The sequence below is a fragment of the Thamnophis sirtalis genome, unplaced genomic scaffold, assembly GCF_051295495.1.
Source record: "Thamnophis sirtalis isolate CommonGarterSnake01/CBP01778 unplaced genomic scaffold, rThaSir2_p1.2 scaffold_10, whole genome shotgun sequence".
NCBI lineage: Eukaryota > Metazoa > Chordata > Lepidosauria > Squamata > Natricidae > Thamnophis > Thamnophis sirtalis.
The window spans coordinates 53513414-53531492 of NW_028261390.1; the positions used below are offsets into that span (position 1 = coordinate 53513414).

General features: G+C 42.9%; 1 protein-coding gene across 2 annotated transcripts in view; it reads right to left on the bottom strand.

Moving 5' to 3' along the window:
• The window catches only part of NCAPG (non-SMC condensin I complex subunit G), a 31690-nt gene extending 14756 nt beyond the window's left edge, over positions 1–16934 (bottom strand). The window contains exons 1-11 of one of the 2 annotated variants that reach the window (XM_014069351.2): positions 16181–16934; positions 15501–15610; positions 14494–14700; positions 13679–13907; positions 12776–12921; positions 11457–11541; positions 8957–9149; positions 7835–7975; positions 7221–7361; positions 6179–6302; positions 800–889 (exon numbers count right to left, since the gene is read on the bottom strand). In XM_014069351.2, coding sequence (XP_013924826.2) covers positions 800–889; positions 6179–6302; positions 7221–7361; positions 7835–7975; positions 8957–9149; positions 11457–11541; positions 12776–12921; positions 13679–13907; positions 14494–14700; positions 15501–15608 — 1464 coding nt within the window. In that variant the 5' untranslated portion in view covers positions 15609–15610; positions 16181–16934. The remainder of the gene's footprint in view (positions 1–799; positions 890–6178; positions 6303–7220; positions 7362–7834; positions 7976–8956; positions 9150–11456; positions 11542–12775; positions 12922–13678; positions 13908–14493; positions 14701–15500; positions 15611–16180) is intronic. The other variant, XM_014069350.2, reaches the window with a different exon arrangement.
• Between the last annotated feature and the right edge of the window lie 1145 nt (positions 16935–18079).

The window sequence follows — 18079 nt, forward strand, 5'->3', positions numbered from 1 at the left end:
AAATAAAATAAACCACAGTAAAGTATACAATAAAGGTGTTTTAAAACAATATAAAAAAGGGAGGAAAAGAAACTAAAGTACAAAAACTGTTCACCAGTTTCTCAGCAAAGGCCTGGATGAAGGATAAGTCTTCAAGTAATTTAAAAAAAACCACTGAGAATAACAATTTCAGTGGACAATATAACAGTTGAGCTTACCATTTGGAAAAGAATAAGAAGACTAATCTTATTTAATATAGTTTTAGACCATTCCCTGTGCAAAAGCCTCTCCAAATCTGAATTTGGCTCGGCTGATGGGGAGCCAAATATTGCTTCAATGGAGGTAACGTGTCCATGGCCAGGTGACCCACCCTACAACTTGGTCACCATGATCTGGATCAACTGCCCTTTTCAGAGCAAGTGCAAAGGTGGCTTGGTGAAGGGAACTCACACTGACACTGAGTTTAACATGATGTACACAATAGCCAAGGCTCTCTTTGCAGCTGGGAGATGAGCCCAATGTGCTAGAAGTTGTCCTCAACAAAGGAGGCCTCCTGAACGCCCTCTCCATCCTTCTACTTTATTTTCTTCTATTCCAACTTGTACTTACATACACCAGAGGAAATCAAAACCAACTGCCATCTTTATCAAGCTTTATAAAAAAGAATTTGAAAATTTGCCCTCTCTAATCTTATTAATTTAATTATCTGCATTTCTGGGGAATAAAATTCAGATTTTTCAGAAGCTGCAGGAATAATGCAATAATAGTTATTTCATTTTTTTTAAAAAATTACTAAAGAAGTGGTACAATCTCTCCATACCTTAAGCTCTTGTTTTCTTATCTCACTTGCGTCTTGCTGCTTGTCTACTGTCATAATGGTTTCCCGCGTCTCTGAAATTATTTCAGCAACCTGAAAATGTAAATAATCACCAACGTGAAATTGAAACAGGTTTGGCAAACTTATTTTATTCCTGTCATAAAGCTAAAAGACCATTGGCTTACCTGAACAGTCGTTCTCTGGGCACTGCGGGAGAGTCCAAGCATGGGTTAAATTCAGTCTATTCGTCCAAGAACTGAGTTAATTTTCTTAGCTACGCCTCCCCTCGTCATTGGGAGCCAGTTTAAAAATGAAGGCGTGAGTCTGTGAAGGACTTGTCCACGATGTGTCTTCTGGACTTGTCAATGGTGTCTTTTTTCTGCACAACCTGAGGTGATCTGGTAGAGAAGAAAGAACTTCATAGCTTGGGTATGTCCCATGCTTGGACTCTCCCGCAGCGCCCAGAGAATGATAGTTCAGATAAGCCAACGGTCTTTCTCCTGTGCGCTGCTTGGAAAGTCCAAGCATAGGACATACCCAAGCCATGAAGTCCCAGGGAGGGAAGAAGGATCAATCAGAGTGTGTGGAGTTGCCACGACCCTTTGTAACACTCTCCTCCCAAAGGAAGCCTCAGCTGCGGCTTAGGAGTCTATGCAATAATGTTTAATAAACAGAGTCAGGGACAACCAAGTGGCCACCATGAAAATCTCCTTCATAGGAGCCTGCGTTGCCTACGCAGCTCTGGTGGCAGCACTCCTTGTAGAGTGAGCAGTGAGTCTAGGTGGTACTGCCCAGCCCTGGTGCTGGTAGGCCAGCTTAATACAAGCCCTCAACCACCAACCGATGGTGGATGGTGAGACTTTGCTGAAAGGAAATGAAGAGCGATTCAGATCGATGAAAGCCTGAGAACCATCCTTCAAACATCCAGTTTGTGCCAGGTTCGTTCCCTGGGATGCTGAGGGTGAGGGCAAAAGTTGGGGAGCATCACCTCTTGTGCCCTATGGAACATTGAGTTAATTTTTGGCAAAAAGGCCGGATCTAGCCGGAGGATGATACACAGGTCCTCCCGGACCAAAAGGACTGCCAACTCCGACACCCACCTAGCCAACGTGATGGCTATGAGGAAAACTGTTTTTAGAGTCAGATGTTGGAAGCCGATCGAACGTATGGGTTTGAATGGAGTCTTGGTCAGAGCCCGCAGAACAAGTGGAAGATCCCATGTAGGGAATCTATGGACCGTGGGCAGATGTAGATTTGAGGTGCCCTTGAGGAAACTTTTCATCTGAAGGTGCTGTCCCAAGGACACTGGCAAGTGTCTAGTTAAAAAGGCCGGTGAAGGGTGTTGGGAGACAACCCCTTATCCAACCCCTCCTGCAAGAAGTCCAGCAGTTGCGGGATAGTCGCTGTGACGGCCTCGATCTCATGTGCCCAGCACCAGGTAGCGAAGGCGGCCCAGGTTGCATCATAAATCTCAGTCGTGGACGGACATCAAGATGCCTGGATGGTACGAATGACCTTGTCAGAAAGGTTGCCCTTCCTCAGAAGGTCCCCCTCAAGTTCCAGACAGCCAGCTGGAGTCAGCTGGGGTCCAGATGTACTATGGTCCCCTGGCTGAGGGAGAACAGCTCCTAAGGCATCCTTCATGTTCTGCATATGGAGAGACTGTCAAGGTACGCATACCAGGATCTCCTAGGCCAGTGAGGCGCTACCAGTAGAACCTCCACCCCCAGATCTTCCGTACGAGCTGGGAGATGAGAGGCAGAGGCGGAAAGGCATACAGAAGGGCTTGGGCCAGTGGCAACGTAGAGCATCGGTTCCTTCCGCCTGCACAGTGAAGTATCTCGCAAAGAACCTCGGGAGTTGGGTGTTGGTTGGACTGGTGAACAGATCGACCACTGGTAGACCAAACCAGACATTCAGTTGTCCACTCCCGAGATGTGGTCCACTCATAAGGAAGCCAGATGTCGTTCCGCCCACCTTACTAGGGCATCTGCCTCCGCCATGAGGGCCTTGGACTTGGTTCACCCCTGGCGGTTTATGTGGGCCTTCATTACTATATTGTCTGTGAGTACCAGAACATGGTGACCCACAATGTCCTTCCGGAAGTGACGTAAGGCCAGCCTGGCAACAACTCTACACAGTTTGTGGGCCACCTCTCTCTGTGACCATTTGCCTTGTGTCACTTGTGTCTGGAAGTGGGCACCCCACCTCTGGAAACTCGCGTCTGTTGTGACTACCAGTGGGTCTGGCTCTTTGAAGAGACATCCCTTCGTCACAGCTTGTGACTCCCACCACCGAAGGGACTGTTTTACCTTCGGGGGCAGTCTGACATATGTGGGAGAGTTGCTGGCTTTTGCTCGCTGGATGGGTAGGAGGAACCATTGTAGTTCCTGTGCGTAAAGGCACGTCCAGGGAACTATTTTTATGCAATAAGTCATGAGTCCCATTAGTTGTGACAGAGACATGATGGATGCAAACTGGTTCACTCTCACCTCCAGTGCGCAGGTGGTGAGATTGCACCTTCGGTCCGGTGATAGGAACACACGGCAACAGTCTGAGTCTATGAGTGCTCCGAGATGTAGAATGCCAGTCAACGGCATCAGATGGCTCTTTTCCCGGTTCACCAAGAACCCGTGATGTTGCAGGATGGAGATGGAGACCCGGACATCCCTAAGCGCTTGGTCAGTGGACGCTGATTGGATCAAAATGTCATCCAGGTAGCAATGAAGACGTATTGGATGAGAGCGCAGATGGGCTGCTGCAACCGCCAATATCTTTGTGAAAGTCCTCGGTGCAGATGAAAGTCGAAACGGCAGAGCCCTGTACTGGTAATGCCTGCCGTCATAGTGGAATCTGAGGAACTTTCTTTGGGACCTGCAGATTGGGATGTGCAGGTACACCTCCTTCAGGTCAATTGAAGTCAACCTGTCCCCTTGTCTGATGCAACCTAGGATCATCTGCAAGGATTGCATCTTGAAACACTTGTAGGCTAGATTTCGATTTAAATTTTTTAGGTCCAATATAGCCCTCCACCCCCCGGAGCTCTTCGGGATAAGGAAAAGAATGGAGTAGAAGTCTGTTTTCTTTTGTTCTGCGGGGACCGGTTCGATAGTGTTTATCTGTAGGAGATGCTGAAACGCTTGCATGTGATCTCTTTTTGGGAGGGAGACAGGAATGGGATAGCGAACAAAGATGCGCAGGGGAAGGGAAAGGAACTCCAGGGTCAGTCCCCACCTGACCGTGTTGAGGACCCAAGCATCCAAGGTGATCAACTCCCATCGGGCAGTATAAAGCTGGAGATGGCCGCCTATGGGAGAATCCCATTGGTGGTCACTTGGTCCAACGGTAGGGGCAGTTGCTGGATCTGCCGTTAAAGGGCTGTTGCTGTCTGCCTTTATCCCTGAAGGTTGCTCTATTCTGGCCACAGTCACTACCCTGGGGATAGGATCTCTGGTAGGAGGGACCCGCACCTGAGGAGTAAGTCCCCCGAAAGGACTGCTTCTGAAAAAACATATTGCTTTTTCTATCTGCCTTCCTAGAAGTAGATGGAAGAACCTTCCATTTATCCTTAGTCTCGATCAAGACTTTGTCTAAGGTCCCCCCCCCAAACAACTGCCCACCCTTAAAGGGGGGCAGAAGCCAGCTTCCACATTGACTTCATGTCCATCTGCCAGTAGCAAAGTCACAGCAGACGACGTGAAGTCACGTTGGAGGCTAAGGCCCGGGAAGCAAACTTGGCAGCATTGTGAGAAGCATCAGCTGAGTATTCAACAGCTGCACCGCGCTTTTTGGGTGATGATGGAGCTGTCAGGTGCAAACTGGAGCCTCCGCCAAGGACTCCGGCAGGGCAGCAAGTTGTCAATGACAGCGGGGGGGAAGGAAACCTCCTACCGCCCCCGTGCCTGCCAGCAGCCGCTGGACAAGCACCCTGGCAAAAGTGAGCTTCGTCAACAACATGGAGCCAGGAAGCCCTGAAAGCCCTCACCAGCAATTTTAAAGTCACAGGAAAGGAAAGGAAATCAGCTAACTATCAAACTAAAGACGAAAATTAAGAAAGTCTATGCTAACTGAAGGAGAATCCTAGTCTATTCACAAGCACTGAGGAGCTCCCCAATAACGTGTCCAAACTGGGCTGGACTGAGTTTTTAAACTGGCTCTCAATGAGGAGGGGAGGCATGGCTAAAAAAATTAACTCAGTCCTTGAGCAAATAGACTGAATGTAACCCATGCTTGGACTCTCCAAGCAGCGCATAGGAGAACAAACAATACTCATTTCTGGGGTTCCTTTGGGAGAAACTCACATTATTAAAAAAAAATCTCCCCTAATCTTTACACGGCCACAAAAAGGCACAAGCCTGCTCACTGATGCTTTTGAGGAAAAAAGCATTCCTTGATCCTTGGAAGGCTTTAGTAAAAGTTATTCTGAGCATCCTAAGACCATGTTGGACCTCTGTGCCCCAAATTCTCTCCCATTCTGACCTTTCAATGAGGAAGAACAAGCATGGTGGTCTTGAGCCCATCTAGCTTGATTTCCAAATAAGGAATATAAACATTTAGAACTGAGAGGAAAACTAATAATGTCTCTCATCTGTTGAGGGGACAAAGAAATATGATATGGTGAGAATATTTGTAGAAAAATCTAGTTGATCACTCATACTTGCAAACTAGCCAAGCTTTTCAAAAGAGGTAACATGATAACAATCTTTCAATATCTGAGGGGTTGTCATAGAAAAGAAAGGATCAGCCTAATCTCCAAAGCATCTAAAGGCAGAACAAGAAGGAATGGATGGAAACTAATCAAAGAGAAAACCAACTTAGAAATAAAGAGAAATTTCCTGACAGTGAGAATAATAAATCAGGGAAACAGCTTGTCTCCGGAAGTCATGGGTACTCCATTGCTGGAGGTTTTCAAAAAATTATACAACCACTTGTCCAGAATGGTATAAGACAGTGGCTCCAAACCTTTTGGGTGCTAAGGTCCAGTTCTGTGGATCAGGGGGGGAGGTGGAAGTTTCATATGCTGAATAGGTTCCACGTGTGCACAGATGGGGCTTTGCTTACTTGCACAGCCTGATTCCTAGCGAGCCATGGACCAGTGCCAATCCGTGGCCAAGATATAGGGTCACCTGCTTGAACAAGGGGTTGGACTAGAAGACATCCAAGCCCTCTTCCAACTCTGTTATTCTGTATTCTGTAATTTTTCTGAATATGTGAATACTTTACACTCAAAACTTGTCAGGGACATTTCTTTTCAACTGTTTTTTTTAACATCCAAAGAAAGCAAACAATTTACAAAGGAGAAATGAGTCAAAACAGGTACTTTGGTTAACACAATTGCTCCTAAAGGATTAAACTTTCAATGTTGCAACCAAAAGAACATACCATCTGGATTCTTTGGTCATCATCCTTCAAAAGGCAGAGCAACTTTTCCATAAGATGGGATACAAGGGATGCTGATGTGGTTGGAATCATAAGAATTTTTTGTAGAACACTCAGCATTCTCTTCCTTTAAAAAAATATACTTTTTTTGAATTTAAAATCCAAGGAATCATTATTTGGGGGTGGTTTGGTGCTTGTGTTTCTGATATATGGACATCACTATTTCCTGCCAATGAACAAAGTTTCAAATCCCAAATGTTACAATTGTGGTTTCTTCTCTGCTTAGGAATATTGTAAAATGTGGGAAAACCCTTCCCATGTAAAATATATGAGACAAGCTCAGACTGAAACAGAGAAGGAAGATTACAGTATTTGGCTACAGTGCTATCTGCTTCTACTACACACTCCAACACTCACTCCCTGAAATTCTGGAAAAAGGGAAAATATTCTGCAGCTGGACTACAAATGCCCAGACCAAATGGTCAACTGATTATTCTTAAATCACAACTATTTCTCTTGATGTACTCTGCCCCATTTATATTTTTGAATCCATTTTTTCTGGGTGATTCTTTCATGTATTGGGAGATTGTATTGCTGATGACCTAAGACATGTTTTCTCTACATGGAGAAAGCAACATCACCCTCTTCACTGTGGTTGAGGTATGCAATTGAGGTTCTAAAGACCTGTTTTTAGACCACCTACAGACATCTCACAGACCAGATGCTCCTCATTCCTACTGTCTCCTAGATTCTCCCCCATTTTTAAAAGTAATGCAACTTTTTTTAAAACTATAAAACATTTGCATCATCTGATTGTAAGAAGTACTATACCCCTTTGGCTCAAAACAATTATGAGTGGAAAATTTACAAACCACTTGAATTGATGTCAATATGTTAACTTGGTTTGTTCAAATAGATATTATCAGATAACATCCCTCCAAATCAACCTGTTCCTTTCTATACACATTTTAAAACATAACTTGTAAAAAAAATTATCCCTCACAATTGCATAAAACAATGTTGTTGTTGTTTTTTAGAGTCTTACCTGCCTCCTTCTTCGGTGATATCCATGCAACCAATCATTAGAATTAACTGCTGACCTATAAATTCCTTGGTCATCAATTGCTCAAAGCAGGCCAGATCTTCCTTTTCTTCCTGACTGAGTTCTGGAATGCTTTGAAAGTAGCTTAAGGATAAGAAAATGATTATTCTGTCAAAAAGGATTAAGATTTATCTCCTTGCCAATCCCAGACTGTTGTATTCAAACTACAGCTCAATCCACTTCCCACAGACAGCAATGTGGTGTTGGATTTTCTCCTGATCTTTGTCAATGGCTGAATATTTAGAAAATTTTAGATGGACGATGCAAAATCACAAGACATCTGAAATAATTTCTCCTTTACACAGCATAGTATTGTGAATCTGATTACACGACTCAGCCAATCTGCTTTAATTTCCTTATTATTTCTGCAGCATTTCCTGCCCATCAGATATCTTTATTATTAACGTATCTTCTAAAAATCAAGTTATTCCAAAATGTTTATTCCAAAATGTCATCAGAGAACCTTAACACCAATACCAAGAATGATAATTGTAAGATTAAAGCAGAAGGTATATTGAACTAACATTGCAATTTTTGAATTAATTGTGTTAACGTACCTCAACAGATAATCCGCATAGATAGCAGTCTCTGGCAAGACTTCTTCTAAGACTTCTTCTCCTTTGGATTTCAAGTGCTCACAAAGAGCTTTCCAATATAAGGCACTCTCTGCAGTCAGTTTTTCTATTGGGATGGTTTTCCTTCAAATGAAGCACATGGAGGGCTATCAAGTTTCCATTTTTTAAAAAACCAATTCTTTTCTTGTGTTAATTATGTAAACCAGGAAATTTCAGATAGCAATCACTACAAGCGAATATATCTATGAAAACCAAACATCTACATTAAAATAAGTTTCTGAAACATACTACTGTATGTTTTGATATTTATCTTTAAGAAATAATGTCCTGCGAGTATACCGTTGATGAAAAGTTAAAAGAAAAAAGTTTCTGTTCTCTAATATTTGCCTGTTTATTTATTTTTGTGTTTCTTTTATATCCTTCATAATTTAGCAAGCTTTAGTGGTTTATATAATTTATAATATAGCAAAATTTAAAAAATCAATAAAATGAGCCTATAAGTCTATGTTTGATTGCTATATAAATTTTATATTTAAATTTTATATAAATAAAAGTAAAATATGACATTGTGTATAGATCTAGAAACATGTTCTCCAATTATATCTCATTTCCCAGTCCACTTCCTTTATATGCATGTTTCATGAGCTTAACCTTTTTTTAAAATAAACATTTCACAATTGGTTGATTCATGCAACATTTTTTAAACCTTAAGTTACGTTTGACTATTAGAGTGCTATCTGAACCTACCACTACAAGAAGACCTAATAGTATTTTGGTAACATGCTGGGAGAATTAATTTTGTTTCCTTTTTTTAAAAGACAAGTATCAGCATTGCTGGCTGGGAATTCTGGGAGTTGAAATCTACACATATTACAGTTGCTAAGGTTCAGAAACTTTGGCATAGGAAGGCTCAAAACTCATGGTGCACAAGTTTCATGAAGAATATGGGCAGGAATTATGCATGCATTGAAAATAAAGAGCTACTAAATCCAAATGAAGCATCATGGGATATAATTTTAGAGGCAGAAGACCACCTTATGTTCCTACTAGAGCGTATACATTACTGACCCAGTAAAAAGTCAGCCACATCTGTATTATCCCTACCTTTCATCAAGTTCTGAAAACTTTTTAATCAGGTCCTGGCAGGGAGACAGCAGGAACATAGCATTAAGAGCTAGAACACCCACTTCAGGGCAACTCTCCACATCCAGATGATGGAGCAATTCTAAGACATTTCCTTCAACTAGACGTAACCAAGCTTGGAGAAGCTGTTTCTGTACCACTTCTTTCACACTTTCTATTAGAGACAGAAATGAATTCCACATCAGATGTACATACATACACATGTATAGGTATGTATGTAATTATGTATATGTATGTATATATGTATGTATATGTATGTATATGTATATGTGTTTGTATGTATATCTGAATAATCTCTCTCCCCCTCCCTCCCTAAAACATTCTGTTTAAGTACTTTGTAAAGCAGGACTCAGAATCAACTATTTGTTTAACAACAGTCTAGAGCAGGGGTGTCAAACTCAAGGCCTGCATGCCACATCTGGCCTATCGGGTGCTTAAATCCGCCCCATGGGGGCGGCCTGGAAATAACAAAGGACTAGCGCAAGGTACCTGTGGCGGCTAAAATGGGCCACATGCAGCTCCCCCGTGCTTTGTTTTCACCCTCCATGACCTCCTGCAGCACTCTGCCAGCTGAAAACAGGGCTGAAAATGAGACCGAAAAGAGGCCACATGGGGCTCGTTTTCGGGGGGCAGAGTACTGCAGGAGGGTGATGTCCCATTTCCCCCCACCCCCCACTGTCCCAAGGAGAACTACAATGCTGAGCCAGCCCTCGAAGAAGTCCAGTTTGATACCCCTGGTCTAGAGTTATGTTGGTGTTGAAAAAAAGTTAGAAACCATCCTGGAGGTTACAACTGTCACACCACTCCCATATGATTGCAATTTGGATGCTTGGCAACTGATTCAAATTTACAGCAGTTAAGTGTCACATGATCGCAATTTGCAGCCTTACCAGGCAGCTTCCAACAAAATTATCCCAGGCAGATAAACTTAACTATGTGATTCGCTTAATGACCATGGTGGTTCATTTGATGATGTTAATGAATTTTTAAAGCCTGAGTATGTTTCTCTTTCTTCCCTTTTATACGCAACAGAATCAACAAGCTCCTACATTCATTTAAACCAGAAATAGGTATTATCTAGCCCTTTTGCTGTCTCTGTTCAGCACAGAGCCACAGTGCGATGGTTCAGCCCTCCACAACAGTCTATGTTTCCCATTGTGGCCCCTTGGGAAAATTAATTCCCCCCCACCCCCAATTTACATTGTATTTCTTCACCTTCTCAGATGAGAAGAGTAAAATTGAGTCTAAGGAAGAGTGAAGATTCTCACAGAAGAGATGTTGACTCTGTATAATTTGTATATATGACTATATACAATGATGTATTTCTATTATAATTCTGTTTCTGGCCCAGCACCATGTTTCCCTGAAAACAAGACCCGGTCTTATATTTTGGGGGACTCCAAAATAAGCACCAGGGCTTATTTTTGCATGACCCGTCAAAACCGCGGTCCACTAAAGCGCGCCCGATTAAAGCGCGTACCTGACGTCATCAGCAGCGCGACAAATACGACCGCGGAGAAAAAAGGGCGCTTTAAAAAGCGCTTTTAAAGCAAGCCGATTCACATAAAGGTAAGGGTTAGGTTTAGGGTTAGGTTAAGGGTTAGGTTTAGGGTTAGGTTAAGCGTTAGGGTTAGGGTTAGGGTTAGGTTAAGGGTTAGCGTTAGGGTTAGGGTTAGGGTTAGGTATAGGGTTAGGCTTAGGGTTAGGTTTGGGGGGGTTAGGTTTAGATTTACGCGTTAATTTTAAGTTTACCGCTCACAGCGTGCTGTTTTCGTCGCGCTGTGATGACGTCACGTACGCGCTTTCGTCGAGCGCGCTTTAGTCTACCGCGGTTTTGTGGTGGAACCTATTTTTGGGGCTGCCATATATTTTGTACGCACAGGAACCGGCAAGTGCGAGGACTGATGGGAGTGAGGGCACTGCTATTGCTGGGTCAACCCTCTCCGTTCCACCATCTGCTTGCCCGCAGTCACAATGAGCCAAGTTCTCGGGCATGCCCCCACCTTAACTTGCCCTGCCAGCTGGCCCTGCTGCTGCTGGAACACTAGAGCTCGGGTCTTGCTCAGGCTGTTACTACAACAAGGCAGAAGGCCGTGTGTTTCGTTGAGATCACCTGTCACCCTCCCATGCCTCTGCCTGTGTCACTGTGCGTCAGAATCACCTGCCCCCATTAATTTAGGTGTCCTCAGTTCCATTGTCTCTTGGCTTGAAGGCAAAATGGAGGTTGGCAGCAACAGGCCCGAACGGCAGCAAGCAGCCACAGAAGAAGTGAATCAGCAGTAGGCTCCTGTGGGCCAGGGCTGTTGGTGCCGGGGAAACACAGTATTATTAATCCTAAGACATCCCAAATTACTTTAAATTAGATATCCTGTCTTCCATCAGTATCTAGACACACATTAAGAGTGTATTGGAAAAAAGAAAATTGCTTTAAAACATTTAAATTAAAATGAAAACATTTTACCTGATCTATCATTAAGTCCTTGCTGCAAAAGTTTTACTCTCTGGGCTATTGTCAAAGCTTTGACATGAACTTTTTCTGCCAGTACCTTTAAAAAAATATTTTCACATAATTTTTCCTTTGAATAATATGGATGAATAGCATATAAAGAAAAATACACTGAAGCATACTCAACACAATTGGCAATGTGCCTCTGAAACTGTAAACAGACAAGTCACAAAGCTAACACAACTGTAGAATAAGACATTCTACCAAACTGCCTTTAAAAAAAATAAAAACTGACAACCCAATACACTGACTAAAATGCAACTTAAGACCATAGCTGCTTTACTGTATTCTGCCATTTAAAAATAAATCATGTATTCTTATGGTGACTTACTTTGTGCCCTCAAAGTGAACCTCTAAGATCTTCAAAAGGTAATGCTCACTTGGTATCCAGAGAATAACCAGTGAATAAATTCAAGTCCAGGAATGAAGATTTGTGAGCTGTACCACTGTAGCAGATTTGGCTGATAAGATTGTTCTTTTGAACAGACTGGGCATATATATTTTATGTGTGTGTTCTGCTAGTTCCTACCTATAACTGTTTGAATGGCATAGTGGTTGGCAATCATATTAAACAGTTAATAAAAGAACACTCCAACAAGAGCCGAGGTGGCGCAGTGGTTAGAGTGCTGTACTGCAGCCACTTCAGCTGACTGTTATCTGCAGTTCGGCGGTTCAAATCTCACCGGCTCAGGGTTGACTCAGCCTTCCATCCTTCCGAGGTGGGTAAAATGAGGACCCAGACTGTGGGGGCGATATGCTGACTCTGTAAACCGCTTAGAGAGGGCTGAAAGCCCTATGAAGCGGCATATAAGTTGAACTGCTATTGCTATTGCTATTATGTTTCTGATGAACCTAGAATCCAGAATGTCGTATAAAATCACAATGGCTGAAACATAGTATGTGACATAGGCAGTACTCAATTTCAACTCGTAAGTTCTCAGCAATATAAAATTAACTTCCTAGCCAATGATAATACTAAAGCATTTAAATCCACAGAAAACAGTACAAAAATGGGTTTGGTCCCCATCTATTTGGGGCCATTTCAAAGAAACATCTCCAGATAAAACTAAAGGAGATTTTCAGCACTTCAGCACAACTCACCTGAGCAGCTCTTTCTGCAGATACTGATAGATAAACGCAAACATTTCTGTTAATTTTAAAGTATTTTCTTACAGAGTGTGATCCATACTTGTTCTACCAGCTAAATTCTCCAACAGTTTGTATAATTTTAACACAGCATAAATAGCAAGTGTCATTATCAGACATTTATTCACCTGATATGCTAATTTCCTGACTGTATCCTTTACATCCATGGTACGACCAATAATTTTGGGCAGAGTTTTAACTGATGGACTAATGCAGGACAACACAGCACGCCTTACTTCTGAGTTGGAGTCAGTCTCAATTAAACTATTGTAAACTGAGAAGAAAAAAGTATTATGACAGGTTTGTTATTGGTAGGAATATCAACATAAATAAAACAAGAGTGCAGAGAAGCTGAAATGCAGAAATTCTCCAAAACATTTCAAGCTTAGAGACTCATTTAGCTAAAGCTCAGCAAGAGCTATCTAAGCAACTCAGGGTGGTAGTCCTGTGTGCCATACTTCATAGGATTGCTATTAATAAACTCTTTGTATCCAAAAGTTCCTGATAGTTGTGTAAAGCTGGATGATTCCCACATGAAATACTCATTACTAAATACTGTTGGAGCCCAATTTGCTACTAGTTAAGCTCCTCTTTACAAACAAAAGGTCTTTTTCTGGGAAAATAATAACAAAAGGTAAGAGAAGCTTATCACACATTTTACTCCCAGATTTTTAAAAACCTTTAAAACTTATTCACACAACATAGGATTTTTTGTAGCAATTTTGTTCTACTAGGCATCTCTTTCAACATGAAGAGAACAAAAGGAAATTACTTTAACACTTAATTCATATAGAATATAGATAAGCTGGGTAGCACACAAATCTAACAAATAAATTCACAGTCCACCAAGGCTTCCTCCTAAGTTAACTATGATTAATAATTTCAAAATATAATAAAATAAAAATCTAAAACTCTTGAGTTTGATGAGTTTCTTCTTTATTAAATACTAAAATTAAAATATTGCAACATTTTTTTAAAGAACAGCAGAAATAAGAAGTTTAATAAACCACATGAATTGGCAAGAAATGTACCATTAACAACTGGACATTGGTCATCCTTGGGATCCTGAAGCCTAGACAAAGCCAACACAGCTTGGATTCTCACATTTGGTACTTTGTCTCTTGCTCTGAGCTGCATAGCAGTATTAATCTGATCAAACAGTTCATCTTCGATCTGGGCATTCTCTGGCAGACTTCCCAAAAGTTTATTAATAAGTTGGCACACACGAAATCTAACTGCATTGCTGTTAGCAGGGTGGGACTTAAAGACAAAGAGAGATTTTTAAGCATTCATTGTTATTGTGGTTTTACACAATTATAGATTTTAAAATTTGTGCTTCAGCTTTTGCTCTGGTTGCACAATAGTAGCTGAGGTAAAAATTGTACTATTTTGTTTACAGTGAGAAAGAATCAAACATTTATGCTCAGACCCTATATTAATTTATTTTCCCTTTCTGAAGCACAGAAAATCTGCCCCAGCTCGGAAATGCTCTGCAGAAGCAATTTTACCAAAGGTTATTGTGCAAAGACAGCAATTTTCATTTGTGGAATGAATCTGTGGAAGCCACAGGTTTAAGAGTAATAGAGACATTGAAACAAAAAATACTCTCCTGCATAAATGAATTTCAGAAACTCTAGCTTAAGAAAAGCTAATCAACTGCATTGTACTGCTTTCCTTAACACAAGCTCCCCCATACCCACACACAAATGTGATATTAATACACATAGATGTATTGGGCCATTAACAGCTTATTTGCAAAGTTTCAGATGATGTTGGATACACATTTTAATGAAAGTTTTTATCTATGTAGTATCAATTATTTCTTATTACTTTACAGATATAGTACCTCAAGAAGAAAGGTGAACAGGGAATTTAGAAAGGGATTTTCCATTTCTTCCTCTTCAGCATCATCTTTCTCTGAATGATACAATGAAGCCAGAAACTTGGCTACAAAATTTATCACTTGTTCCACTGCAGGTTCTCGTTTGTAGATTACCATAGCATACTTCAGATAATGAACAAACTTTTCATGAAAATCGTCCTTGTCTTGTAACTAGGAGCAAGAATTAACCTCTAAGTTCTTGGAGAAAAGGCTAGATACATCAAATAAAAGATCAAACTCCAAAGAATTCAGTCAAGACATTTGCAGACCTTCTTATTGATACATCCCATTCAAAAAAATCTTCTCAACAGTATTTTTCCTTAAACTGGCTTTTAAATAGACATTTCTACATGCGAACAAAACTCTGCTAATCCCAGAAAGCATAGATCAGCATGAGGAAAGCTGGGAAGTTTTACAATTACTGGAGGAGCACAAAATACCCCTACAATTTTAGAAGACCTTCCAGCACTTTGTTTTTCCACATTTGCTCTCCATCTTAATTGCAGATGAGATGGTTAGATATTGTCATTGATGCAATGAACATGAATTTGAGCCAACTCTGGGAGAGAGTGGAGGGTAGCTGGGTCTGGTGTACTATGGTCCATGGAATTGCAAAGAGTTATACACAATTTCACGATTGAACAACATTTTTTTCTAGTTCTTTCTCATTGATGGGTATCTCTCTCTAGCTACTGCAATGTCAAATATCCATACTGTTTCTTTAGAATTGCAAATATGTCTGACTTATTATGGGCTAAATGAAAAATCCCATAGGATTTAAACCTCCTTATTCTCAATTACTACTATTCTCCTCTTCTTATTTTTTCCCCATTTTTGCCACCTTGTTTTTCCATGCTTTCTTAAAGTCAATGCTTTTCACATCTGAAGTCTTATAAGTAAAATAATGATTGTATAGTGACTTTTGCAAACCAATGTGGGAACTCCCATAAGGAATGATAAACAATACTTACCTCATTATAGGTATGCTTTAAAGATGCCACCAATTTGGCCTGATTTTGGTGAGTTTTTTGAGCTTCCTCAAAAGCCTTCCTAACATCAATCAACTTTTCCCCTTTCATATCTGCAAGGAGAAGGAAAAATATGGAAACTAGTTCCGTGCTTCTGCAGTGCCCAGCTGTGGTGGTGTTTCATCTTTGGCAAGTTTTCTTTGTTCAGTGCATTCCTTGAGATGAATAGACCCAATCACCAAGGGTGACACAAATATGGAAGAAATTACTTCCTATTCTTTCCTTCCTGCTCAGCCCATTATGGCTGATTTATCTAATAAACAATGGTTCATCTTGACAGCTAGTAAAATTAATCAATAATAGAGACTACAGTCTTCAGAAAAGCATCGCAGAAGCTGCTTTAAAGGACCTTCGTGAAACCAAATCCAAAGCAGTAGTTTTGGGTCTAAAAATGGTCCAGATCCTAATATAGCAGCCTAAGAGCCCCCGAATGGACAGCTGGGGATGTGGGCTGCTGAGACACTGCTGGCCTCTTTCCAAAACCCACGGGCCCGCGAATATGCCCGCCCTCCGGACCCTGCTGCGCTCCCACGCCCGGCTGGAGAGGATCCCCTGCTGCCCCCCAGGCCCAGAGAGCGCAGCGCAGGCTGAATCCCGCCTCGCCGCGAAGCCGCCCAAGTTACCTGCGGCAGCGGATCTCTGTTTCCGCCACTCGCGGCAGCTGGGTCTCTTCCTCGCGCTGCCTTCAAATCTTGCGCGCGCTCAACCGGAGCTGAGAGTCTCGCGAGAGGCTGGAGATTCCGGGCGGAATAGCTGCTCCGTTGCCCTTGGGTTTTGCAACAGTGCCCCCGCGTGGTGGATGCTCCCGCGGTTGTTGAGAAAGGACGGGAGCAGGGATGCATGGTTGAAAATGTTGTTATTTTTGCGTTGTTAAAAGTCATTCTTCCTCTGTTATGGCACAGGTCAGCGGCTCTGGACGGGAATCTGCTGGCTGGGTTGTGAACTGAACGAATTTGCCAAACCAATTATGTTGCCGTGAAGTGTGACTCTGGTTAAAATGTTCTAATTCGCTCATTTGTAAACCTTCGTCAAGGAAAGCTTCAGCAATAACTGTCTACCCTGCCTGCTGTTCCTGCCGCTGCGAGGGGGCGGCGGTGGTTCTCGCGCTGCCACTCCCGACTGGGATGTTGGAGAAGCCATGAAGAAAAGGAAGATGAGCCGCCGTCAGGGAGGCAAGCTGCCCCAGGAGGGCAGGAGGAGAGCGCAGCATGGAAATGCCACCGAGGGATAAGAGGCGTGCAGGCTACGGGGAGGGGGGTGGGCTGCGCTGGCTTATTCTCAGTGGCGGACTGGGGAGGCCGCTTCATCCCAGCCAGAGTTGGGGTGAAGCTCTCCCACCTGCAGGCCTCCCAACCAGGGGTGGGTTTCTCGCCCCGTTCCAACCGGTTCGGGCTGGCGGCGCCCTCGTGCACGCGCATGGCACACGCATGCGTACTAGCGTCTGTGCGATGCTCCAGCTGCTCCTGGAGGATCGCGCAGGCGCTGTATGCGTCCTGCGCATGCATGGAAGCGCAGAACTCGTCAAAACCGGGTAAGGAGCGCGGGCGGGCAGGTGGGCCAGTCGCCGTTCCCGGAAGTTAGTTACTTCCGGGTTCGCCGACCAACTGGTTCGCAGGGACCGCCGCGAGCTGGTTGAAACCCACCCCTGCTCCCAACCCAAGTCACGGGAACGCCGATGCCCCTTACCTCCGACGCCGGGAAGGGGCTCTATATTTCCAGTGGAGGGAGGCAGCTGTTCTGACCTTGACTCCCCAAAAGCATGATAATACCCCATTTATTTAGTTTAAAGTGACTTCCTCTCCAGCAAAGTCCCGGTCAACAGTCTCTCGGGAGATTTTACAACTATACACTTCTATCAGGCTTGGAGAGCTGCCAAGTCAATATCTTCCAAATCACTCTGTAGCAGACAATACTTGGCAGGAAGTCAGGAACAGATCTTCACCCTAATGAATTAAACTAATTGTCTCCTGCAAACTCCACTCCCCTTTTGCTCCTCTTTATTCCCTACGGGAGGGGCCATTCGCCGTCCATCTGTGGCTTTACTAACTTTTTTTTAACTTTTTTTTTAAAGAACGTATCTGTAGGTGTGGCCTGTTTTGTGGGAGTGGCTCAGCGGTCATGTGACTGGGTGGGAGTGGCTTGGCAGTCATGTGACTGGGAGGGTGTGATTAGGTAGGTAAGGTCATGTGATTGGGTGGGCATGGCCACCCAATCACTCGATGTCACTCACATGGAGGGGCACCTGGCCTGGCTTCTCCTTGCCCCTCCCATCCCAGCCAGTCCTTGCCTCATCTTGCATGTTATAGTGGGAGAGGAAGCATTTTCAAAGTCATCTTCCCCTTGATATTAGCCAATAAGATGAGATTTTGCTGTCAGAAGACCACCTGCTGTACATTTCCAAATATTCTTTATCACCATTCTCTTGGTAAGACTGAGTGGAGAGATTTATAAAGAATAACAGAGTTGGAAGGGCCCTAATCCAACCCCTGCAGAAGCATGAGATGAGACCCTATACTATTATG